This window comes from Carettochelys insculpta, chromosome 12 (assembly GCF_033958435.1).
Source record: "Carettochelys insculpta isolate YL-2023 chromosome 12, ASM3395843v1, whole genome shotgun sequence".
NCBI classification, from domain to species: domain Eukaryota; kingdom Metazoa; phylum Chordata; order Testudines; family Carettochelyidae; genus Carettochelys; species Carettochelys insculpta.
The window spans coordinates 38,863,493-38,889,478 of NC_134148.1; the positions used below are offsets into that span (position 1 = coordinate 38,863,493).

A 25,986-nucleotide genomic window follows, 5' to 3' on the forward strand; every position below is an offset into this window, starting at 1 on the left:
AGATAAATACTGGAGCTGGTGGAATGTGTAATGTGATTTGCAGTGATTCACTCCAGGCTAAAAGCATTAAAATCTCACGCTTCAGAGCAAACGGATTGCCATCTGGAGGTCAGGAAGGAATTCTGCAGCGTAGAATAGTGCACTGTGTAGACGCTCACAGATTTATTTAGAAATAATGGCCATTATTTTGAAATCACTGCTGTGTAGACATACCTTAGGCTAAAAGTGAGACTTGGATAGCATTTAGACATTGTGCTGACCCTATGAGTCGGGATGAATTTCACTTACATGCTCACGGTCAAACTCTTTGTAAGAATCACTGTTCAGAGATATTTTGTGAGCACTTTTCATGCTTTCCTCCTACAGATGCTACTTAAGCATCTTGAGTTTTGATTAATAATTCTATCCACAACATTTAACAAAAAAAAATCAATTTATGCCTCACTTGTAATAATGGAGCATCTGAGTGCTTGCATGTCTTATGTGCCATGCTCTGGCACTTAATGTTGCACTTTATGCATCAACAAAACCATTCAAAAATTACACTGACTTCTCTTCATTTATTTGTAAGGAAAATGGCATCAAATAAAACGCGCTTCTCCGACATGGGTCACTCTATTTAAACTGGATCCAAACGTTTCAAAACTAGGGGGAAGGATAATGGGGGAAAAGTTGTCAGCTACGCCAGCATTTCTTAGTGCCTTCAGTGAACTCCACCGCATAAACGTAACAAATTATTTGTCTCTAGGACTGTGGGCTCTCAGTGGTCTACAACATATTACGTGGCTGCAGGGACTGGAGTTATAGCATGGATGCCAACAGCCTGGGCTTTTTCTTCCCTACACGTATTACATTGCAGCAAATGCTTCACACACACTTGTGATATGGAAGAGAAAACAGACAGACTGCACAGGCACCAAGGCTGCATTTAGCAGGAGAAAAACCACCTTTCAAAACGCTGCGGTTTTGGGTGTGTTCTGGATGGGCTTGATCCTGAAACTCTGAAGTCAAGGGGAGCACGTTCATCGGCACCAATGGGAGCAGGATCAGACCCTTTAACTGCATAGTCTCTGAACTTCTACAAGAGAAACTGTCTAGTAAGGCCTCTGCCACTTTCCAGAGACAGGCTCCAGAGGTATCCATGTTAGTCTGTTTCAGCCAAAACAACAAGGAGTCTGGTGGCACCTTAAAGACTAACAATTTTATTATGCAGTAAGCTTTTGTGAGTTGCAGCTCACTTTGTCAGCTGCAGGAAGGGACAAAAAGGGAAACAGAGGAGGGATACAGAGTCTTATACCAGAACTAATTCAATCAGGGTGAATGTGGCTAAGAAGGTGAGAATATCTAAAGTGGAAAATTACTTATTGCACCGTATGTCCATCCTTAAAGTGCAACTAGTGCAGAAGGAGTTTATCCAGTTGCTAGATGAGTATTTCCCCAAGGGAGAACATTACATCTTGATCTGCACTGGATAGTGCTGACCTTTAAGGTCTTTATTTACATCTGCGCAACACTAACAACCTGAATTCGGCTCTTTCACAGATCCTACTCCAATAAGGACCCAGTCGAAAAAGGGAGCTTGGTGGCAGGGTACACTCAACACAGGGAGTGGGATCTCAGCTCAGGAATGTGCTCTCCCATTGGTCTGATACAACCTGGGTTGGATGAACCTCTGGTTACATCACAAAGTTTATCTGTCCATGGCAGGAGCTGCATGAGGTGGGGTAAAGAAAGGGATTTAAATGGAAAGTAGGGGGTGAGTTCAGGGAGGGATTTCAATTTTCCAAACATTGCCCATATAAAATGTAGAGTCAGTCAAAATATTTTGCATGAAATTTTTTTTTTTTTTGAGGGCAGGGGCTGAAAACTGATGCTCCCCACAAAACATGAACCATTTAGTGAAAAAATGACAACATTGTATAACTTCCCAAAGGTGGACTTAAACCTCAGAAGCTTAATGTAAGAGCCTCTGCAGTTTGAGCTAAAGAGAGGATCCCCATATTCTCTCTGCATAAGTGGTCTAGATGCCACTACATGGGACAGTGACCCACACCAAGCGTGAGGCTTGTAACTACAGAAACGTTCCATTTTACATGTAACATCTTGCAACATTTTTAACCACGCTTTTTATGGAAAGCATTTTTTAAAATAGTTGCCAACGTTTTTTCAAACCGTACGTGGTGTTCCTGAAAGCCTAGTGCTGGGAACAAGACACATACTAAGAACCAGTCCAGTAAGAAAAATGGTTAAAAATGAGGCAGGAAAATTTAGTGAGAAATGGAAAATGGACCCATACAAAACCTAGCAGAACAGAAACCATTTTGCAGTTTGTCATGAAATCCTTGCCCCATTTCAACCAGCTCTGTTTGAAGCCAGAAGCATTTCTCTGGCACATAAAGTGGCCAAGGCAAGAGTTAACTTACTTTGCTTCTAAAGCCAAAGCGAGGACGCCCGTGACAATGGGTGCAGACACAGAGGTTCCAGTATGACCTTCAGTGCAACCATGTCTTAAGTCTGTGGTAACCTAAAGACAAAGTAATTGCAGCTAATCATTGTGCTAGGAGCAGATTTCTACACAGTATGATCACAAAAACAGCCCCAGGTCCCTGTCACAGGCAGGACTGCAGGCATCGATTCGTGCTCCCACATTAGAGTTTTTTTTAAAAGGCACCTGGACAGACACTGCTGGCAAAGTCTGGCCCTTGACGCCCCTGGTGGGAAGAGTATCCATTGTGAGGGGCAATGATCAGGGGTCTGGTCCCTGTTGTGCCCAGTGCTAATCAGCTGGGCAGCACATGAATCCCTCCTGTGTGGCCATCTACGCACTCAGCTCACAGGCAACACAGCCTGGGACAGCACTTAGACTTAAAGCACAGACACAAGTCCTATTGATATCACGGCGCTTTTACGATCGGAGCAGGCTTTTTGGAATCAAGGCCCCAGACAGCTGGAAAGCAAAAATAGATGATATGCAAATGTTTTTCAGATGCTTCCAGCTTAAGGTGTTTCTTCAGTTACTTCGTGGTACAATAGTAACAGAGAGGAAGCTGTGCTAGTCTATACACTATCAAAACAAAAAGCAGTCAAGTAGCACTTTAAAGACTAGCAAAATAGTTTATTAGGTGAGCTTTCATGGGACAGACCCACTTCTTCAGACCATAGCCAGACCAGAACTGGCTATGGTCTGAAGAAGTGGGTCTGTCCCACGAAAGCTCACCTAATAAACTATTTTGCTAGTCTTTAAAGTGCTACTTGACTGCTTTTTGTTTTGATTCGTGGTACAATAGTACTGTAATTTGAGGGAGGGGGGAAAACTTTTGTCCAGGATCATGAATCTGGAGAAAGTTGCATATGGAAAAGGAGCATCCAGGCTGCCTGATGACGTGGAGTGAGGAGGGACATTATCATTAGTGTTGCTGCAATAATAAGTCTGAGCCTTTCACTTTCAGTCACCACTGGGCTTGGTGACCATTAGTGAAACAGGGAAATCTGTTGGCAATTCACCACCATCACCTACAGACATACCATCTGAACTATCTGACCCAGAGAAGCTGATGCTGGCAAGCATTCAGTTAGCAGCAACCCGTTAATTTTAGGCCAGAAGACTCTAATCCTGCAACAGGGCTTAATAGTTTAGTTAGTACATCCCTCAGAGGGCGCTGCATTGTTAGATGAGATGAGAAGTTAAAAACAAGACCTGTGTTGCAAACTTGCATGATTTCACCACAAGCCTCATGATATTTCAGGTTTTCCTAGAGCTCCAGCTCCTGGCATGATCTGATTACACAAGAAATCAACTTTCATTCAATAAGAAAAAATACAAACATTTCTAGCTCTCATCATTGCAGATGAAAGCTTGAATATGTGACTTCTAAAGGCTCAGAAACCACACGTTGAGTGAAAAGAATTCCACATTATTTGTTAAACCTGGGATTTTGGGACCTCTCTCATCATTTTTGACCTCTTGACCAATGAAGTGAGTGCCCAGGTGAAGGTTAAAGCAAAAAAATATCCCTGGGGCCCCAGCCAATATTCTCACTTTCCACAAAGCCGTCCTAGAGTCTCAGCCTGTTTGATGGTAAGAAACACTGACTGCTGCATGGCCTAGCATTAGTAACTCTGATTTGTAAGGCACACTGAGATTCCAGAAGTATAATATATGGCAAAATTGCCTGCGAGCAGTTTGCACCTGGGACTCGGTGGCCTAGTGGGTAGGCTTCCTGGCCAGGGCCTGTTGCGTGGGTCTTAACCCACAGACTCTCGGGTGGGGCTGAAGTTTGGGGCATGGCCCAGAGTCTGTGGGTTAAGTTTGGTGGGAGAGGGGTTCCCAGTGGTGGGGAGTGGGTGCTCCCCACTTCCATCAGAGCCTGGGGGAGGGTCCTGGGTTGCACCCTCCAGCAGCTGACCAGGAGGCAGCTCTGGCTTGGGGCCTGCTGCCTAAGAGCCAGCTCCTGCCTCTTGGCTGGTCAGCTCCCAGCTAGGCTGGCTTCCTTTCTTTTATACCCCTCCAGGCCTGACACTGGCTGCAGGTGAACCAGGGTGGGGCTGATTGAGCCACCAGGCCTTGTTTAACGCCTGCCTTGCCTGGCTTCCCTCTCACACTCCTACATTGCCATCAATCTATTCTTTAGAAACATGCATCAAATTTACAAAGGGATTGTTCTCCTGGGTGATCTTTTTGTGAATCATTAGAGTGGATTTAGTGGCATGAATATAATTAAAATTACTCAGGAAGGTGTGGCTAGAACACTGTGTAACAATTTTTGGATGTTTTTGTGTTGAGTAGGCCCTTCACTACAGCCACTTCTTCTGAGCACTTTGAAGTTGAAGATAATCTGTAGTTTAGGACTTCAAATTGTCAGCCCCATACACCATTTCAGTTACTTGGCAGGGTGGATGAATAAATCAGGTCAAAAACTGGAATTTCCATTCCACAGGAAATCCTGACACGTCCAGAATTGTTTTCATCCAAAATCTGGAGAAAATATTGGAATGCTCCTTCCCCCAGCCCTGCTATCTCCCAGTGATGCTACATTACCTTGTGATAATTCAATATAGGAACCTGATGCCGTTTCTCCTACAGTCTGGACTCCCTGATTGGACTACCTCTCCCATGATGCACCAGGAAGCTTGCATGGTCAGAAGAAGACTGCATTGCATGAGAAATGTAGTCCAAGTAGGAAGCCTGGCCCATGAGAGAGAACAGGGGTATCAGGCCCCCAAACTATAACTCCCATAAGGCAACCCAACACCATGAGAATATGCAGTTGAATGTCAAACTGTTCAGCCAATATTTTGTTTTGTATTTTCATAATTGAAAAAAGGGGAAAAAATGAGACAAATGGAAATTTGCCCCACAGAAAAATTTTATTTTGCAGAAACTTCAATGTCCATCAAAAAATAATTTTGACGGAAGATTCCTGACTAGATCTAGCAATGAAAGGAAATGACACATAATCTTGGTATCGCCTGAGGGTTGCATTATGCACATAGAAAACTTATGTAGCTTTTTAATAGAAAGATACTTGACTAAAATAGTCTGATAGGAAAAACGAGACACTGTGAACAAAATACCCAAGCTGTCCACAGAAAGCTCCATTGGAACGCAGCGATGGGTTTCCACTATATCTCTGAAGAAACTCTCTTTATTACGAGGTTATCAAGAGAAGGAAATGGACAGGAAAAAAGAGGACATAGCCCGATTTTATTCGGTGGGCTTGTTGCCAAATGTATTCGTTGGTGTTAAGAACCCTTTTTCACACGCATGTGAATAATCAAGAAAAAATACAAGTAAGTACTTTAGGGCCTAAGCAACTTCATTCATGTCTTGTACACGGGATTATAAATCAAAAACAAAACAGCAGTCCAGTAGCACTTTAAAGACTTACAAAATAAGACTAATAAATATTTTTTGTATTTAAAGTGCTACTGGACTGCTTTTATGTTTTCATAGTATATAGACTAGCACGCCTTTATCTTTGTTACTATTCAACATGCATGGGATTATAAATCCTGTTCCAACATGCACGGGTTTGGCAATTTTAAATTCCAACATGTTAATATGCCAGTGTTGCTATACTGCTTCTCACAGTGCACAATTTGAGAGCTCAAGAGCCCGTCCTAGCAGAGAATGGTCAAATAAATTAAATGGTCACCTGAATACACAACTAAAGCTTGATGCCAAAGCTCTGCTACTGAGCCCGTCTGCATGACATTCTGCGTTTGCAGTGTACAGAGCACAACTTCTGCTTATACAAAGAAATATAAATATAGTTCATACAGGATTTATACGGACCCATTTCCTCACAGCAAATAATGCAAATCAAGAGATGCACATTTGTGATTACAAAATTAACCTTTATACCTCTTTCAAAATAACGAGCTTCCTGTTTAAATAGAATGTCTCAAATGTTCGGCCCTTTTAAGTTCACAGCATTTCACAGAATCACAGGGGTGGAAGGGACCTCAGGAGGTCATCTAGTCCAACCCCCTGCTTCAAGCAGGATCAACCCCCACTAAGTCATCCCAGCCAGGACCTTGTCCAGCCGGGACTTAAAAACCTCAAGGGATGGAGAATCCACCACCACTCTAGGCAACGCATTCCAATGCTTCACCACCCGCCTGGTGAAGCAGTTTTTCCTAATATCTAACCTACACCTTTCCCTCTTCAACTTCGGACCATTACTCCTTGTTCTGCCATCTGACACCACGGAGAACAGTTTCTCACCCTCCTTTTTAGAGCTTCCCTTCAGGAAGTTGAAGGCTGCTATTAAACCACCTCTAAGTTTTCTCTTCTGTAAACTAAACAAGCCCAAATCCCTCAGCCTATCCTCATAGGTCTTGTGCTCCAGCCCCTTAATCATTTTTGTTGCCCTTCGCTGAACCTGCTCCAGCAAATCCACATCCTTTTTATACTGGGGGCCCCAAAACTGGACACAATATTCCAGATGTGGCCTCACCAGTGCTGAATAAAGAGGAACAATTACTTCTCTAGATCTGCTCGAAATGCTCCTCCTAATGCACCCTAGTATGCCGTTAGCCCTCTTGACTACAAGGGCACACTGTTTACTCATATCCAGCCTTTCATTCACCATAACCCCTAGGTCACTTTCCATCGTACTGCTGCTGAGCCAGTCGGTCCCCAGCCTGTAACAATGCATGGGATTCTTCCGCCCCAGGTGCAGGACTCTACACTTCTCCTTAATGAACCTCATCAGATTTCTTTTGGCCCAGTCCTCCAATTTATCCAGGTCCCTCTGGATTCTCTCTTTACCCTCCAACGAATCTCTCTCTCCCCCTAGTTTTGTGTCATCCACAAACTTGCTGAGGGTGCAATCCACTCCCTCATCCAGGTCATTAATAAAGATGTTGAACAACACTGGCCCCAGAACCGAGCCTTGCAGCAATCCGCTTGAAAAAGAGCACCATCCAGACATTGAGCCATTGACCGCTACCCGTTGGGCCCGACCATCGAGCCAGCTTTCTATCCATCTTATAGTCCAAAGATCCAATCCATGTTTCCTTAACTTATGGATGAGAATGTTGTGGGAGACCGTATCAAAAGCCTTGCTGAAGTCAAGGTACATCACATCCACTGACTTCCCCATGTCCACAGAGCTTGTTACCTCGTCATAGAAGCTAATCAGATTGTCAGGCAGGCATATTTTAGTAAGGCTTTAAGAATCACTTTTAAGATTGAAATTACCTTCTCTTCACTTCAGACACACAAATGCTTTTTGTTTTAAGTCAGCATTAAATTCCTGCTAACTGAATCGGCGCACAGACATTACAGTGCAGCCACTTTTCTTGCAATAACTACACATAATGGCCAAGGGGGAAGGAGTTCTTTCCAAACTTTTCCTGGGGGGTGAGGAATTTCATGGGGACAGGGGTTTAGGAGGGAGGAAATGAAAAAGCACGTAGGTGTTTATATCTGCTGCCAAATGTGTTGACATGCTTTTCTGGAAACCTCTAGAACCATAGTGTCCAATACGCTTATAATTCACCATAGGTGGTGAACTAGACACCGCGGTGTGGCGAAATGCAGCTCCTTACAGCCGCACGCATGGCGCGCCCTCCGCCTGCTCTGCGCACGCACCCCACCACCTGGTGGGACAAGCGCGTGGCGGCAGCTCCTCCTGCGGGTCCAGCCCAGAGTCGTGGGCTCCTGCAGCCCTGGTGTGGTTCCATCCACCAGGCCCAGAGCGGCTCCAGCCCCAGCTTGGGAGCTTTGGTGAGTTGCTGGCAGTTTGGGAGGCATTGTAACAATCCTTTAATTTCTATTGGACAGCGCTGCTCTAGAATATTATTGGGACACGTATCTGGCCCTTATTCCTGTAGTAGCTGTGCATTTTGCAATCTTTAATGAATGTATCCTCCGAACACAGCTTTGAGGTGGGGCACCTGTACCTTGATGTTGTTCTATTAACAATCAATGAGGTTCTCCGGTGTAGATCCAGAGACAGTCAGAGCAGAATCTGGCCCTGTAATCACAAAATTAAGGCCCTTGCCCTAGAAACATACACATGTACGTGCACAGAAAGTCCCCCTGACTCCAGACATAAGTGCAGGCCATGAATGTTTGCAGGATTGGGTGTGAGTTATAAAAAAAATCTAAACCAAAACTGAATGTAAACCCCAAAGAGAAAGTCTACTGAAGTAAGGACTTCTACAGTTCTTCCTTCAAACAGTGACTGACTTTCCCAGACCATCTTTCATCCCATCTAATGCCCACGGTGCTTTTAAAACTAGGAACACTTCATCCTTTCCTGAAATTCAGTTGCTTCTGGGGTGAAGTGCAGTCACAGCATCATATAACATTGCCCAGCAGTTTTTAGGAGAAGTGTGAATAACTTCATAATTTTCCCCCTTCTACAATTTAGCCAATCTAAATGACTGGGGAAATGGTGGGGAGGGAGAATTCAATTAATTATCTTGGAACCAGGTATACAACTTACAATTTTTTGTTCATAAAATGCCCCACTGCTGTAGGTTGTTGCAAGAGTTGACGCGCATTCCTCTAGATACCACGGCTTGAGCCCACTGTCTGTGCTGCTGCTGATGGAGATGGTGTAGATACTGTTGGTGTAGCCATCACAAGAGCAGTAATCACCTTCTCTGCCACCATTTCCTGAAGCCCAGACAAAAATGGAGCCCAAACCCTTACGACCCTAAACATTCAAACAAAAACATTGATAAGGAAACATCACCAAGAATAAGCCTCAAATCCTTTCTCCAGCATAACCCACAACCATCCTGCATTCCAAACACGCCCTCTTTCTTCTCTCCATGGTCAAACTCTACTTCACAACATCAGCCACTCTAAAAAAGAACTGTTCTGTACTCAGGGAACAGTTACACAGGTTGTTTTTAGAGTGACCTGCATTCTTAAAAGGCAATAACTAACCAGAAAGTTTAAGATGCCACAGGACAGTTTATCCTATCAAATATAGTGGGGGGATATGGGAGCTGGGCTATATAAACCCTAGATTCTGTGTTTCTTCTCCATTTTCAGCGGAGGAAAGTAGGTTTTGCCCAAAAAAGCTCATGACCTAATAAATTTGCCAAGGTGCTACAGGACTGCTTGTTATTTGTCAAGCTACAGAGTAACACGGCTACCTCCTCTGAGACAATTTACCTTAAAGGATGGCCAAGCAGAAAAGCTTTGGATGAAAGGGTTCTAAGCAAAGGTGCTGGAGGTCTGAGGACCTCCTCCCACAGCCATGCTGAAAAACGAGGACCAAGCAGATGTCCATCACAGATGCTTTTGGGCATCTGGCATGACCAATGGCTGAAACCTATAAGCCAACTGCAGCTACTTCCTTCACACACTACCAATGTAAAGACCTGCTGTGAGTGCCCTGTAAGGTACACATTCAACTCCAGAGCTCTGCAGGAGGAACCAAAAGATCACTTGTACAGAATCAGAGTGGCTCCATTCCCCTGAAAGTGAAAGGGCTGACTGAGCCACATGGTTATGCTGCCCTTTCCTCTACCATGGGCACACAATCAAGCTCCAGAAGATTGACCCTGACCAGGTTGATCTTCTCAGAAGTGTAGACATAACCTGAGCTGGTACAAGAACAGATCTGGAGTCTGAATTCAGTCCAGACTTTAATTCTGCTGGGACAGAAGGTGGCATAGGGGTGCCCAAGGACGTGAAGTGTACTGAGTCCAAGGCCTCTCTTGATCGAAAGGAACTTGTGATGAGAGGAGAGGAAGAAATTAGGAAGAGAGGGTTGTGTCCCACCACTCTAAAAGGAGGAGATTCCAGCCTCAGACACTGGTGGAAAACCACTAGGCTCTTGCTTAAGAACAAGGGGGTTGAGATGACAGAGGAGGCTCTTGGGATAATCTTTCCTTAGGTCATGTTTAGACAGTAACTCTATAGTGCCATGGACTCTCGGTCATATTTGACTCTCCTTTGTCCGAGTGCTAATCAGGGATGACTCCACTGACATCAATGGAATTAGGCTAGTGGAAAAAAACAAAAAAACTGTGAGAGCTGTCTTTTGACACTGAAAAGCAACAGTGTCCTCCACTGCTTCCTCTGCTCAACAGAGGGGGAACAATTTCCATGCATCAGAGAGGTGGGGCAAGGAATAATCACAACAGTAACAAATCTGGTTCAGCACCAGTAACAGCTGAGCACATCCCAGCTACAACATGAACTGTAGGTGGGAAGCTTGTTAAATGATAGCTGATCTTGACATCTCACATGTTCCCAGGTCCGCCAGTAGTGAGATTTTGCAGGGATTCTAAGCTGGGGTAGGTAAGTGTAACCTGCACACTGAATGGTGTGGTTCTGTCCCATATAGTGAGACTTATACCACTTACACAGAGAAAGACACAGTCTTCTCCACAACTGTAGCTAAGAGCCTGCTCAAGCTGTGGTGGCTCCTGCACTGAGGTCCCAGGTTCAAGTACACCTGTGTGTGGTTATACAAGCCCTTGCCACATCCTTTTAGGGATGTCAGATAAGTCCTGCAGATAGCCACAGGTCAGGGCACCCTTTCAGTTCTGGCACATCAGTAGTTAAGGGCTCTCTGCTGGAGGATAAAAGAAAATGTCAGTGAAGCCACAGACCTGGGCAGAAGAGCTACAGCTCTTTCTAACTCGACTATTGGAAACCCATAAGGCTGGTTCATTGGTGTACACTGACACACAAGTCAGGATCTTCTCAGATGAGCTGTGCCTTCCTCTGCCATGCATACTTCAACTTTCCACAACTAAAACTCTTAGGGGAAACTGTACTAAGCCCATGTTGATGGAGAGTCAAGCCACAAAGAGCAATGAAAGGGCCAGCAGGACAGTCTCTGGGATAGTACTCAGCTGTCTTGGACTCTCAAGTTGGCATCTGTCAGACAGCTATTCTATCACAAACCAAGGCAGAGGCCTGCCTCCATATTGCAGAGAAATCCTTTCTGGTTTCTCCCTCCCCACCATAAGCCAGCAAGCTTCCACCGGCAGAATCAGCTCCAAGGGTGTGTTTTCTTCTGAGAGTTCAAGGCAGAGGGATAATTTATTACCGGTTTTGCTCTATTGCTGAGCTGATCATTTCTGGGCTGATCCTGCCTCTGGATACAAAGGGTAAATTGGGTTGGTTTCCTCACTGTATTTAGGTTTTTATTATCTGGTCTGCTTCACAGCTACAAAAGGAGGTTACGGCCACGGGAAAGATTAACCGAGTTGTCTGGAGGTCAGAAGGGAAATATGCGGCTTGATAGCCAAATAGTTCTGCTGTCCTCTACCAGCAGCTAATTCTACTTAGATATGAAGTGTATTGAGTCTTTGGCTAACTAACCTCAATGTGCCATTTTCTAGCACAGCTGTAAAGTCTCTCTCGGGTTTTTTGGGTCTATTAAATCCTCACATCCTAATTCAAGCTCTAGGCTAAGTGTGCAGTGCAATCACCTCAAAAGTGCTGGCTCTGTCTCCACAGGACTTCCATAGAGAAATAGATGTGCTTTGTCAATGTGGTAATGCAACATTTTGTACCCTGACACTTTTCAGAGCTGGATGTAGCACAAGGTCGATATTAGGTGACTATCTACTAACAGAAAAGAGCTGGACAGCTCAGGGTATGGTCTAAGGTTTTCTTAAACACTGTTCAGATCTAGAAAATCAACCACCAGTTGTGAAAGGTACAGAATAGGGGAGATTTATCGTTGATCCCGTAGTTGATACTGGGTCTTGGCAGTCACTGGATAATGAGTACGACATTTTCATGTCACCCTCCTATTTGTGAGACCGTACATGGCTGACCACCCCGATTTTGGAGCCACAGGTCTTATAACAGAAAGGGCAGGTCCTGGTAGCTGTTAGAGAGGCGCAGGGCAGTTTTTGATCCTCTTTTCTTCTTCTCTGCCTGTCCTCATCTGCACTGCGGCGGGACATCTCAGATTGCACAACCCCTTCATGGTCTTGAGCCATGTTCTCCCAAGTGTTGATACTGATGCTGCATATTTTCATGTGTGCCTACAGCACATCCTTATATCACTTCCACTGGCCCCCAACACTCCTCTGTCCTTCCTCCAACTTGGACGAGAGAATCTGTTTTGGGAGGAACTGATCAGACACCGAACCACATGACCAGCCCAATGAAGTTGTGGACAAATAAGGATGCAAGGAAGTGATATTTTCCCTTGCGTCCTTTGTGAATTCCAGTGCCATAGCTAGAACTGCACAAGTTCATGTGTTAATAACGATTGACATGATTCCAAAGCATGGTCTCCTAACTGGAGGTAGGTGAAATTTTTTGATTCAAACTGTTAGGGTGAAAAAAGGAAGCAATACCCCCAAATTTTGCCAATTTGTGTTAATTTTACCAACTTCCTTGTGGTCAAAAAAAAAAAAAAAAATCAAAAAGTCAACAATTGTTTCCAAGTTTTTAAAGTGAAACACTTTGATATTTTTACTTCAAAATTGCTTTTCTGTTTAGAAACATCCTCTGATTTTATTTTACACACACACACACACACACACACACACACACACACACACCCTCATATTGAAAAGAAAAAAATGTTTAGGACACAAATTTTTTACTTTTCAATTTACAAAAAAATTCAATTTTGGCTCAACTGAAAATAATTGTTCCCAGTTTTGCAGAATTACCAGCACACAAAAAAATTCATTATTCTCACAATTCTATATTTCACACCGCGCATCAAAATATGCTGAGAACAGATGGTAAAAATCAGATCCTTGTTCTTCTGTACATAGGATCAAATTCTGTTCTGACCGAAACCTGATGAAATAATGATTCTAACTGGGCCACACAAGGCCTAAACTAGCCGTTAGAGCCCTACAGATTTATATTAAGTCAGCAACAGGGATACAATTAATTTTCCTTCTACCTGAGGAATAACAACGGAAGACCTGCCTAACATCAGCTGGGAGGAGAGAGAGAAAAAACAGAGAGATTATTTCTGCTCTCTTTTCTAGCCATTGTTGAGATAAAGCCACAGCCTCTAATATGACCAAACTGAAAGCCAAGAAATGCTCCTAAATGCACAAGAACATTAAACTGCCAAGACTTGCTCAAGCAGGCATAAAATACCCACAATGTCTGTATGAAAGCCCTGCTAAACCAACTGCAGACTGACGCCTATTGCACTGGCTCTGTAGTACAGTAAGAATCCAATCCAAACCCTACTTAGATCAAGGAAAGGCTTTCCATTGACTGGTCAAGACCTTGGCTGAGCTGCTCAGCTGTTTGAAAGGGGCCTGTGCACTAGGGAATTTCAAGCGTATGTCATCAGGGACTACATGAAACCTTAGTGTGGGACATGCTAATGCAGACTAGAATTTACGCCTCTCCAGTGTCAACTAATGCACTGTTTAGACAAGCTCCCAGCAGATTATCAGTTTGAAGGAGGTCGGGCTAGCGTCTTTCCGTTTTCCTGACTTGCTTTGATGCCATTTTGACACCAGCAAGCCTCTCTTGTTGCTTTAATAAGACCGTTTGGAGCACAGGATAAATAGTTCCCCATTAGCTCAGACTTAATAAGGGGTGGCTAAAGGAGCAAGACGCAAGGAGAGGAATGATGCTGGCGCAGTCCCCTGGCTAAGAGATAACAGCTGTATTAATATTAACATTCAATTGAAAAGATTTATATTGCAGCCGCAGCCTCCCTTCACTGATTTACAAAGACAGGCTCGGCAATTAGAATTTAGGCAGGGAGGGGAAAATGTTTCCCTCTCCGAGGGGTTTGTGACAGTCAGAATTGGTCACAAATATACCACGAAGGGTTGGATTGTCCCCGAGGGACACCAAGAGTGTTTTCATCCTGCTCTGCTAGAAACAAGAGCGGGGCAGGAATTTCTGCCCCCCTTGGAAGGCCCTTGCTCCTGATTGCCTCCTCCTTCCAGCAGCCTTGAGCACAAAGCTGCGAGGAAGCTAAGACTGGCCATGCTCCCGGCATCCTCCCCGGCCCCAGTGGCTCACCGGCTCTCTCAACAGGGATGTTACAACAGTGACTGGGAAAAGCCAGTCAGTGGCAACACAGCTTTTGCAGGAACGGTGGGTCATGCAGTGGAAAGCAAAGGGAACCAACAGAGGCAGGTTTGGTGGGTACCTTCACAAACACAAACACCCTGGATGTGAAGGGTTGAGGGAGGCCCCACCCCTCACCCCTCACCCAACCCCCCAAATAATTGATTCCTAGATTTTCAGGCTGGTGCAGTTATGTTGCCTGACTTCCTGAATCACAGGCCAGGGAAGCCCACCCAGTGAGTTCTGCAGCAAGCTCACAACTTCTGCTTGAGTGAGAGCATCTCTTCTAGAAAGACCTCCAGACCTGAGTTAGCAATGTACAGACCTCTCCTCCCTTCCATAAGTTGCTCTCGGGGTAAATTCCCGTCCCTGTTATGTCCAGTCCCCATTTGTCTCCAATCCCAATCTGCACGGAACTCGAGGCGGTGGATTGCCAACTGCCTCCCTCTCTAAGGTTGTCTCTGTAGCAAGGGGTAAAGTGGCTCAAATTTGGACCAGACATTTTGGTAAGGGTCTAATCGTGTCTGGTTCAGGGAGTTGAAGGCTTTTGATGTACATAAAGGTGGTAAGTGCCGTCGTTGTTTGGAAAATGCTTGTTGAAACCATTTCCTGGCCATTGGCAGCATGCAGACACCCTGTGTGGATGGGAGAGCTGCAGGGATGGAAGCGGCAGGGTGTTCTGAGCGGCTGTGGCAGCCTGCTGTATCACACATGGTCTATACGGGGTAAAAAAAAAAAAAAAAAGAGTCTAAGGCACAGCCTGCTTCCCCAGTTCTAAGTATTTACATTGAAAGAACTCTGCAGACTAACTCCCCAAACAGGAAATTAAATAAAGAGGGAATAAACTCCCCGCCCTATTTCTAGAAACAATTAACATTGTATGGGACACATGCAGACTCCAGTCTGCAAGAAAGCCCTTGTTTCAGTCATGATCCTTTGCGATTATGTGTAGTTTTCACTGCAAAATTCCACAAGTTTTATGAAGCTAGGAGATGTTTTCCTGATTGTACAGATGGGAAGCCAAGGCACGGAGGGATGGCAAAATTTGCTCTGGGTCACCGAGTGACTCAACAAACACAGCTGGCAACAGAATCCCATCTGTCCCGAGTCACAGACTTATACTCTAAACACTAGAGACTGCAGCTTCCTTTTCTGTAGCTCTCGAATACATATGGCATGAAAGACAGAACTACAGACCTTCAGTTTGCATGTCGCTATTCTGATGGGCTTATATCTTCTGGCTTTGTCCTTCAATGGCCGTGTCTACACTAGCCCCAAACTTCGAAATGGCCACGCAAATGGCCATTTTGAAGTTTACTAATGAAGCGCTGAAATGCATATTCAGCGCCTCATTAGCATGCGGGCAGCCGCAGCACTTTGAAATTGATGTGGCTTGCGGCCGCGCGGCTCGTCCCGACGGGGCTCCTTTTCGAAAGGAGCCCACCTACTTTGAAGTCCCCTTATTCCCATGAGAAGATGGGAATAAGGGGACTTTGAAGTAGACGGGGTCCTTTCGAAAAGGAGCCCCGTCGGGACGAGCCGCGCGGCCGCAAGCCTTGTCAATTTCAAAGTGCCGCAGCTGCTCGCATGCTAATGAGGCACTGAATACGTATTTCAGCACTTCATTAGTAAACTTCAAAATGGCCATTTGCGTGGCCATTTCGAAGTTTGGGGCTAGTGTAGACACAGCTAATGGGAGATTTCAGCTCTGGTTAAAGGGCCTTCTCGCAAGTGAGCATTGCTTCATTCAGTCATGTTTCAGTTTAGGTTTTGAAATGCATATTCCTTGGGCTAGAGGTCACATTGAGTGTAACTTAGAAAGGATGGAACAAATAATATGATGCTAAATGTAGAATTTCATACCCCAGAAGAGGCTGGGTGACTGTTTTACTCCACCAGTATCTAATTCCTCACAGTCATGCTGTGAGGAATAAAAACAAAACCAAAGACACCCACACCCAAACCAAAACAGCAACATACACAGCAAAAGCAAAATGAAGTAATGCAATGAGGTATCATAGCAATGAAGACTTATCTGGTTTTAATAATAGAAAAAACATACTTTGAATTGCTTTTCCAAACGCTCGTGACATACCTGCGAGTTGTTCACAGAGCACCAGCATTCCACGGAACATAGTTTAAGAAACACTGGGCTGAAATACTCTGTCAGGACAGCCCAGTCGAGAGGGTTGAGGCTGAAATGGAACCTTTTCCACATTTTACTCCTCTCCCCCCAAAACGTGAAGTTGCTAAACGAAGGAAGAGGCTAAGGAAGGACTTGTCCTCAAAATCGCAGGAGATTTCACAAGACCAGGTTTAAACAACAGTTGATTCCGAAGTGACCCTCCTTTCCTCTTCACAGGCCAAACAACCAGCTTCAGTATTTAACGAAGTTATGACTAGGCCCATCCAAAACATCCCTCCCGTCCATCAACCCCTGCCCTTCAGTGGACAGTACCAGAAACAGCACAAGCTTGTAAACATGTTGGATACAGAGTTATTTTCACCAATCCTGGAGTGGGGAAAGATGGGTAAATTTCTGAAGGTGGCTCAGAACAATCGTTTACTCTCTGAATTTGACTGTGTTCCACAATGCTGCAGGGAAGGAGCTGGTTTTTCATACAGATGGCTCCCAGAAGATGGGGGATAATCTAGCAGGCATTGCTGTAATCTGCAGACCTCATATTTGAAGGCTTGGCATTCAGCTCTTTTCATTCCAACACACCTCAGTCTTAAACCTTGTGCTCTACCCCAGCCTGATCATGAACACCTCAGAGCATGCTCTGGTTCTGCCCAGGGAACACAACAAACTTGTCAGGCCCCAGGGCAAGATGGTGGGGGAGTCCATACTCTCAGAAGGGGTGGGGCTTGGAGGGTCTCTCACTGTGCCTCTCCCCCCACAGGCTCTGCAGTTAGACTAGATCACAATCGTAGAACTGGAAGGAACCTCAAGAGGTCATCAAGTCCAGGCCCCTGCACTCACAGCAGAACCTATTACCATCTGCATCATCCCTGACCATTACACTACCCTGGACAGTGTTACAGAGATGAGCAATCCTCATGCTTCAAGGTACATGTTGCAGTCAGGCAACAATTTCCCTTCCTGCTGTACAGGTTCATAGAAGTCAGTGACTGGGAGCAAACTGACACTTCCAAAGAAGAGCACTGTGCCCCGGGGAGCAGACGGGAGGGAGATGGAAAGAGAAGTGTGCACCTCTCCAACCACAAGAGCCGTACAAAGCACTTGGCAAGCAGCAGAGGGAGGCTTGGAAACAATGAGACCTTCCCGTTCCTTTCTGGCTAGCAGGGCTGGTTGTCAGCTCTAACGCCACCGTGGGAAACAAACGAGGCAGGAATAAGAGTGTGTGGGCAGTGGGCTCTCCTCAGTGCAACAGCCAAGAGATAAATCCCTGTCGCCACAGCTCCCAGTCCCTGGGAGAACAAATCTAATAATAAAAAGTTCCCTTCAACTACTTTGTAATTATTAACCCAATTTAGCTTCCAGTCTAGGATTTCAAATTAGACCTGAGTCTCTTCTGAGCTTGGGGCCCCTCCGCTCCTGCCTGGGATTTCCCTGACCCAGGAGTCCTGGTTCAGCTTGGTGTTTAATGGTGTGCTGAAGGAAGCCTTTTATTTTATTTTTAATGCCACACAGGTGCCGGGAACTTCTGTGCTGGGCATGTTTTGTAAAGTTTCCCAAAGAGCTTGATGTGTATTGCTGTGCTGAATATGAAGTGTGAGTAGAATCACTCCAACTTATAAGTCAAACGAGGCTGGGTTGAGAACTAGAAGGCCTCCAGAGTTTGCAGGTGGGGCTATGAGGAAGGGCAAAGGGGGATTAAATTTAGATCCAAGTCAGATTCTCAGTCTTGCAGCTAAAGCCCATTTCTGGTTTCTAGGAGAGCCAGATGCTGGGCTAGGGGCCTGACATCACCTTGGCCTCACCTACACGAAGCAAAGTTGGTCATGATTCATTCCCCTCGTAACTCTGTCTGTGGTAGCTAAGTATAGACAAGGTGTGATTATTTTCACCACTCTCTCAAGACAATTCTCTCCACCTTGGCTTTCTTTCCTTTGTTTAGCCTTCTGAACCCTGTCTGCACTATCCTCAGCCACAACACACACACACACACACACTTCACATGGAGCAAAAGGAAAACAAAACAAAATAAAAAAAAAAATCAGTGTCCCCAATGCACTCTATTTTCCACACCTTTTTAATTCCATACTCAAAAGCCTGTTTGGCCAGTTCACCAGGTCCATCAACCGTTCTCCCATCATCATCCGGCCCCCAGCTTGCGCTGTAAATGTCGATGTAATCGGGTCTGATGCCAAGTGACTTTGCTTCAACAACATCTGTTACATCTCCATCTAACATACGGACGCCTAAAATCACAAAAACATCAGACATTAGGACTCGATGGCACCAATGAAAGTGCAAGGATTGCAATCAAAGGCCTTTGTGTGAACTGAAAGGCTTGTAATGTCCTGAATAGCTGAAGACAATGCTGCTGTGGGTAGTCTAATGAGATCTGCTGTGTAAAGTTCTTTTGCTACTTTGGAAACCTTTTCGCCCTCTCACTTTTCTCTCGCTGTGGCTCTGATTTAATTGCAAATGATGGAAAGGAATTAAAATTATATTTCATTTGCAGCTCTCTAGGCATTCCACTGCACAAGCAGAATTCAGAGAGTGGTGTGCTCCAGGCAGCAACAAACATTTCACCCGTAGCCATCTCTCTAGAAGTGGTAACACTCACAGGGTAGTCTACACAGCACAGCTACTTCAGAATAAGCTCCAATATTCTGAAATAATTTTGCGAGCGTCTACACAATACAACCTCTATTTCAAAACAATTTCGAAATAGCAGATGGCTTATTTCCACTTTGGTGAACCTCATTCTACGATGAGCAGCCCATATTCCAAAATAGATATTTTGCAATAGGGGCTTTATAGGCCTGGAATAGGAGCTATTTTGCAATAAACTATTCTGGAATAGCTTATTCCAAAACAACATGACTGTGTAGACATGGAACACTGGTTGCAAGTGCCTATCTTTTATGTGCTTCCAGGGGCTCTGATCAGAAATAGTCTCTCTGGTGTGTGGACACACTATTTCAGAATAAGTTTTGCTTATTTTGGGGCTTCTCTGCAGTATTCATGTGTTATTCCCGAATAGTTTATTTTGGAATAATAACTCCAGAATAAACTACTCTGGAATAACTCTGTAGTGTCAACATACCCACAGAGTCACACTAGTAGTTACTCAGAGTCCCACAACTGCTGGGAGAATATGCTTCTTAACACTCTTTCAATCATAAGATTTCTCTGTTAAAAACTCTCCCCCAAGTCTTTCATTCTGGTGCCAGGAAGACATTAATTTGCCTGTTTTCTGAATACTCGCCAAAAAGTTCAATCTGAGATGAGACTGCAACAGGAATGTATGTAATGTTAGTTCATGTACTTTCATCTTGCAACAGTTACCCAGACCCCAAAATGACAAGGTTGCAGCTGTTGATCAAGGACAAGCTGCTTCCCAAAGAAAGAGGGCTGAAAGCATTTGCTAAAAAGTAAAACAAGACAATTTCTAGCAGAGAAATTGCTCAAGGGGATGTACTGCTCAGCGAGCAGTCAGATATGGATGAATGTATGGAAGAATGTAGGACTTTACAGAAATGCAAGTATGGAAATAACAGGCTGAGAAGCCTTGAAAACTTTAGCAGCTCAAGGATGAGATTTTCAAAGTAAAACAGGGATTTAAACATAGTCAGAGCTGGGAATTTTTAAAGGAAATGGTTTTGGTTGGAAAAAACTGATTTACTGAAAATGAAACGTCTGCAGAAATGCATCAGTTTCAGTAGCATTTTTGTTAGGGTGACTTCTCAGGTCCATGATGAAATTTCTGGTCAGAAAAAAAAGAGCACCAAAATAGCCAGTAGCCCAATGACAGGATATTGCTGACCCAAGTTCAAGTCCTTGCTCTGAGTTATCAGCTGTTCTTGGGTTGCTGCTGGAGGCCTCTCTCTCATGACAAATTTCTAAAGGTCTCAGTTTTTAACTGACATGGAATCAAAACAAATTTCTGCCACCTCTAAAAGTATCACAATCTAAGTCTTCCAGCCAGCCTTACACACGTGGGATCTCCTCTGGTGGCTTTGAAAATGCCAAACCATGTTCATATCCCCCGGAAAAAATAAAGAGAATTTTATCTGCAGCTGAATAAAGATTCTTCAGTACCTTGACATCAAGATGAAAGCCAGAGAGGGAAGAAAATTTGAAAACACAATGCTCAAAACACAGGACGTGCAGCCCATTTGCAGTCTAACCTCACAGCAGCTCCATAGATGTGCCAGCAAAGATGCCCAAGAGATATGGTGAGAAGGCAAAATCTGTCCCTGGAAAGAGAAGCTTTCTAAAGCTTGAAATCAAGATGCTCTAACTGCTGTGCTGAAGAGGAAGGAAAGAGTTAGGTGCAATAGCAGATTTATCTTCAGCTCTTCTTTATCATTTGTCTTGAAGACTTCTTTTGAAACAGTGAATCCCTTTGTCTGTGAAGACTAATACAATTACAGAAGTGACAGAGATAGGAGAGTTTATTCGGAGAAGCCGCTTTCCCAGCCAGGTGAAGCATTCCCATCACTCAAGAGAGGATGCTTGTCTGGCTCTTCTCTCTACAGCAGAAGGCAACTTGATGGCATATGCCCAGTGAGCAGAGAGAACAAGAAAGGGGAATTAAGACAATTTAAGATGATGTGGCAAAGGCCATTCCTGGCTGGTGAAAGGGTTCTGCAGATAGAACATTATTACTGAATCAAAGACTCATGAGACCATGCCTCATTTCCCTGGGTTTCTCCAAACCAAGTAGTGGTAGTACAGCACAAATTCAGTTTACTGGGAAACCAAAGAGATTCTGTGAAACCAGGTCAGCCCTGGTACAAGGTCAGCATTGCAGGCACAATACCAAGCATTCCACAACCATGAATCAGGCCCCCCAAAAAATCGAAGCTTAAAACAAAAAACTAATACTAGACTTGGGTTTCGTTATTTGCGGTTGGGTTTTAAAGCTTTTAGGGTGTACTCATAGCTTCTCCACAACCAGCGGGGCTAGAAACTTACTTTTAAAAACCAAGAGCTGGGAGATTCTCGTAGATTCACTTGATTCCTGCAGCTGGGTATTTACGAAACACACCAAGCATGGGGAAGAGTCTTGATCAAACTGCAAAAGCTGAAAGTGCTGTCAGGGGACACACCCATGACCCATGGGCTGCAACAGGAACTCGGACCTCCTCCCCCTGCCTGATTGGGTATGGGGTCCAGCAGGACAGGAACTGAACTAAGAGGTTTGTGTCAGTGGCGGTAGGTGTTTGTAACTAACTTCAAGGGAACGTGCCGGCTCCCCGCATCGATCATCCTGCTGGAGTTAAGATACCAACCCTGGCTTGCCAAGTTTTGGTTTTGATTGTTTGACCACCAGGTCCCACTTTAACCAATGGGAGTGAGCTCAGACCAAGCCTTCCTGTGCGCTAGATACAATGTTCGTATACCTTATCTGTTAATGGAATACCACGTCATGAAGCATATACAGGTTGCCTTTGGCTTGAGACATCCCTATGAGGTGGAAGAGGCTGTGTCGCATCACAGAGGCTAGTGGGCTGAGGAAAGTCAGATTCAGGGTGAAACTATCCTACAGGAGCAGGGGCTCCCCAGGAGCCTAGGTGGGACGGGGCTCAAGGGGGAAAGGTATCAGAGGGGAATCCCCGTCCCTCTCCCGCTCTCTGATAATTAGACCTTGGGGCAGCTGGTTGGCCTTACCCTGCCCTCTTTGCTCCACCACTCTCCCCTCACATAGGTTCAAAGCGCAGGGTGAGAGCTGGAAGACAGGAGAGGCATCTCACTGGTCTCTGGCCTGCAGCCCAGTCAGGAGAGACTTTCGGAAACTCTGCTCAGCTCCTGCAGCCCTGCAGGGTGCGTGGGAGAGAGGCTGAAGATGCTTCGCATGCCCAGGGGACTTGCCACCTACAGGTTCTTATTTTCAAGACAGCAAATAAAGAAGTCAGGGGCTTTAACACCACAACCTGGTGTAGCAGCACACGAGGCCAGGCCATGGAGCCTGAGAAAGCCCACCAGGGCTCAGGCTATCACTACAAGTCCCTGCAAAGGGGGGTCCTGGCCAAAGCACAGTCCCTCTGTGAAGCTGTTTGTCAATCATCGTCAGCGCTAATGGTGGTGGTGAGCGCAGCCCCGGTGGAGGGGCAGTGGCTGTGACACCAAATGGCTACCAGGAAAGGGGAGGATGGGAAGGAGAAGAAAGGCCCCCGGAGAGACGAGGTCTTGGTTCAGGCTGTGTTACTCGCAGACCACCAACAGAGCCCTACCCTGAAACAAAGTGTAGTACACAGGGGCACTGAGACCTCATACTAGAGTGAGTGAAGCCTCTGCTCTACAGCCTTGGCTGAGAGCCAGCTGGCCTTTAGCTCACGTGGTAGGGCACAGGGATAGGCAATTCCTATCTCACTGCAGGTTTCAGACCTGCCAGCTACCCTCGCCTGGGTTAGCCCACCTGTCTAAGCGGTTTATCAGGGGGTGGCCGCTGCATGCTACAGCTTCTTGGAGCCACAGGTGAGAGCTGGGTGCCAGGTGGGGACCAAAAGGTGCATGAACTGCCCTGAAGAGACAAGTCCCCACACCAGAGGCGCTACCCCTCCCTGGGGCACATCATACAAATGGAGAAGTCAAGAATCCCTAAGCAACTCCTCTAGAGTGAACTCTCCCAGGGCAAAAGGAATCAAGGTGGGCCTCGCAAGAGGTATAAAGAGACTGCATGAAGGCCAACATTGCCTATGCTGGCTTAAAACCAGATCAGCTAGAGCAGCATGCAAAAGACCGAACAGGCTGGTGTGCTCTTGTACGACATGCGTATGACAACTTTGAAGAGCAGCAACACATGCGCCTCATTGATGCTCGTGAGAGGAAGAAAGCAACAGCAGCAGCCTCACCAACAGAGCCAGGACAACTCCCTTGCCCCCACCGTGAACACCCATGCCGTCCAAAGCTTGGACTCCTCAGCCACATGTGAGTCTGCAACCAATGAGCCTGTGCAAGCTCAAGACGTCATCATCAGATACGACGGACTACCTATACAGCAGAGCACAGGGCTTTAGCCTCTCTGGTTGCAGGTTCAATCCCTGGTGCTGGCAACCTGGGTCTGTCACTGTTACAAAAGCATGCTCCAAAGGGGAAGCAATGGGCCATCCTTGCTGCACAGAGCATGGATGTTTGACTGTCCCAGGAAAGTTGATAGGTAATGACCTGCCCCAGAGGGCAGCAGGAGGGGAAGTGAATCTACAGGGTCTCCTTTTTGTGGGGTAGGGCATGTGCCAGCCTTGGCTCAGGAAAGCATTCCTAGTCCGGTCCATGTGTAAGCACTTGTTTTAAAGCAGAGCATGGGCTTAGGCGCTGCTCAGGATTGGGGCCAGAGTGGCGAAAGCAAAGCGTTGAAAAAGGGGAAGTACCAAAAAAAAAAAAAAAAAAAAAAAAAAAAAAGCTTTTGTAACATTGCGGTCCCAGGGTGACACTGGTCCTGTAGGACGGTACAGGGCCAGTGCACCTCTGTCTCATCACGGCCTCCAATCGGAGCTTACAAGGGCCCACAGGGCTCCGGGGAAGGCAGAGACCCTGTGAGCAGGACTCCCTGTAAGCTGAGCACTTGGGTGGCTGTCCAGGAGGGATTCAAAAGTCACCCAGAGCCACCTTCTACTGCTGGTGCACATCAGCACATGCCTAGGTGCCATAACAAAATTTATTCCACACATGGCTGGAAAGATTAGAGGGAACTCTGCCCAGGAATCAGGGCAGCCTGGGAGGAGCAGCTTGAATCAGAGAGGTGAGCTGCTAGAGACTGTATGGGGTTCCCAGGTGAGGGATGAAGGCAGGGGGCAGAAGGAGGTGTCCATTGGCTCTATGGTGGAGAGCTGGAGACCAGAGCTGGAAGGGGCTGAAGACAGGGGAACAGCAGAGAAGCTAATCTGCTGACTGCTCCGTGGCTGACCTGTGAGAGAGCTGAGGTGGTGAGGGCTGCTCCTTGGCAAGGATGAGCCTGGCAGAGCGCTCATGGCTGGGGCAGGTAAGAGCAGGGTGGCATGCCACTGGGAAGGGCTGCGATAGCTGGCCAGGGCCAGAAGAGGACTGACGGAGGCTGGGTGTGACTGAGCTTGTGTGTGGTACATCATGGGGAGAATGTCAGGGGATTTTAAGGCAGCAGAGTTGTGGCCACATTGGGACAGCACAGGGCAGGTAACATCTGTGATTGGACCAACTCCAGATTTTGAGCCAGGCAGAATCAGACTCACCAATGGAGGGGGGCGGGGGAGAGGAGGAGGGGGCCTGGCCTGTCAAAGGGCTGGAGCTCTCAGCTGCCAGCATTGCTACCGTGGCAGCAGCCAGAGCCTTGGTCCCCTCTGAAATGCCACAGAAGCACCACCTCAATGCTCTGTGCAGTTCTGGGAGGGAGGGCCCACTGCCATGATCTGAGTGGTGCTAAGGGGTGACTCCACTTGGCCCTGCTCCCTCTGCTCAAGGGTGTGACCATTTGGGGAGGGGAGTGGGCCCCCTCAACTTACTCCCTGTGGCTGTTGGCCCCACTGCACAGAGCTCTTGATCCTAGAACACTAGCACTGGAAGGGACCTTGAGAGGTCATCCAATCCAGTCCCCTGCCCTCTCGACAGGACCAAGCACCGCCTGGAGCAGTGGTTCTTAACCTTTAGTGCAGCCTGCACCCCTTTGGTTCTCAAAATATGTTCCCACACCCCTTAGCAAAGATCAAAAGTGGGGTTGGGGGAGGCTACACACTTTTAAAGGCACATTAAATGTATGTAGAATAGTTTTATGTTATTACTCACCACAAACAGTAGTACAGAGGGCATACAAAAATACACAAATATTACCCAGAGATTGAATGGTTACAAGCATCAGAGGGGTAGCCAAGTTAGTCTGTATCTTCAGAAACAACAAGAAGTCCTGTGGCACCTTATAGACTAACAGATATTTTGGAGCATCAGCTTTAGTGGGCAAAGACCCACTTTATCGGAGGAAGCGGGTCTTTGCCCACCAAAGCTTATGCTCCAAATTATCTGTTTGTTTATGAGGTGCCGCAGGGCTTCTTGTTTTTACCTAGAGATTGTGGAGTTTTACTGTGGAAGTAACCTGTAACTGACGCGCTAACAATTAGTGGCTGACTGAATTCAAACATAGACACTGCGCCGCCGCATCGTCATCTGTGCATGCGTCAAGAAATACCCCACAACGTCGCGGTATGCTGTGTTTTGTAGTGAGAGATTTTCACTACAATCAGCTTAAAATCTTGAAAAATAATTTTGTTCGTATATTACAATAATTGTTGAAAAACGTATCGTATTAACAAGTACATAGGTTTGATGAAACAAAGCGGTTGTATTGATGTGCCTGGGCTTAATTTTTGTTTTCAGTGATTTA

General features: G+C 45.9%; 1 protein-coding gene across 1 annotated transcript in view; it reads right to left on the minus strand.

The window, feature by feature from the left end:
- The window catches only part of PCSK6 (proprotein convertase subtilisin/kexin type 6), a 119,153-nt gene that overhangs the window by 46,407 nt on the left and 46,760 nt on the right, over window positions 1–25,986 (minus strand). The window contains exons 7-9 of the mRNA XM_075006445.1: window positions 18,711–18,883; window positions 8,958–9,170; window positions 2,424–2,524 (exon numbers count right to left, since the gene is read on the minus strand). Of these exons, the coding sequence (XP_074862546.1) occupies window positions 2,424–2,524; window positions 8,958–9,170; window positions 18,711–18,883 (487 nt within the window). The remainder of the gene's footprint in view (window positions 1–2,423; window positions 2,525–8,957; window positions 9,171–18,710; window positions 18,884–25,986) is intronic.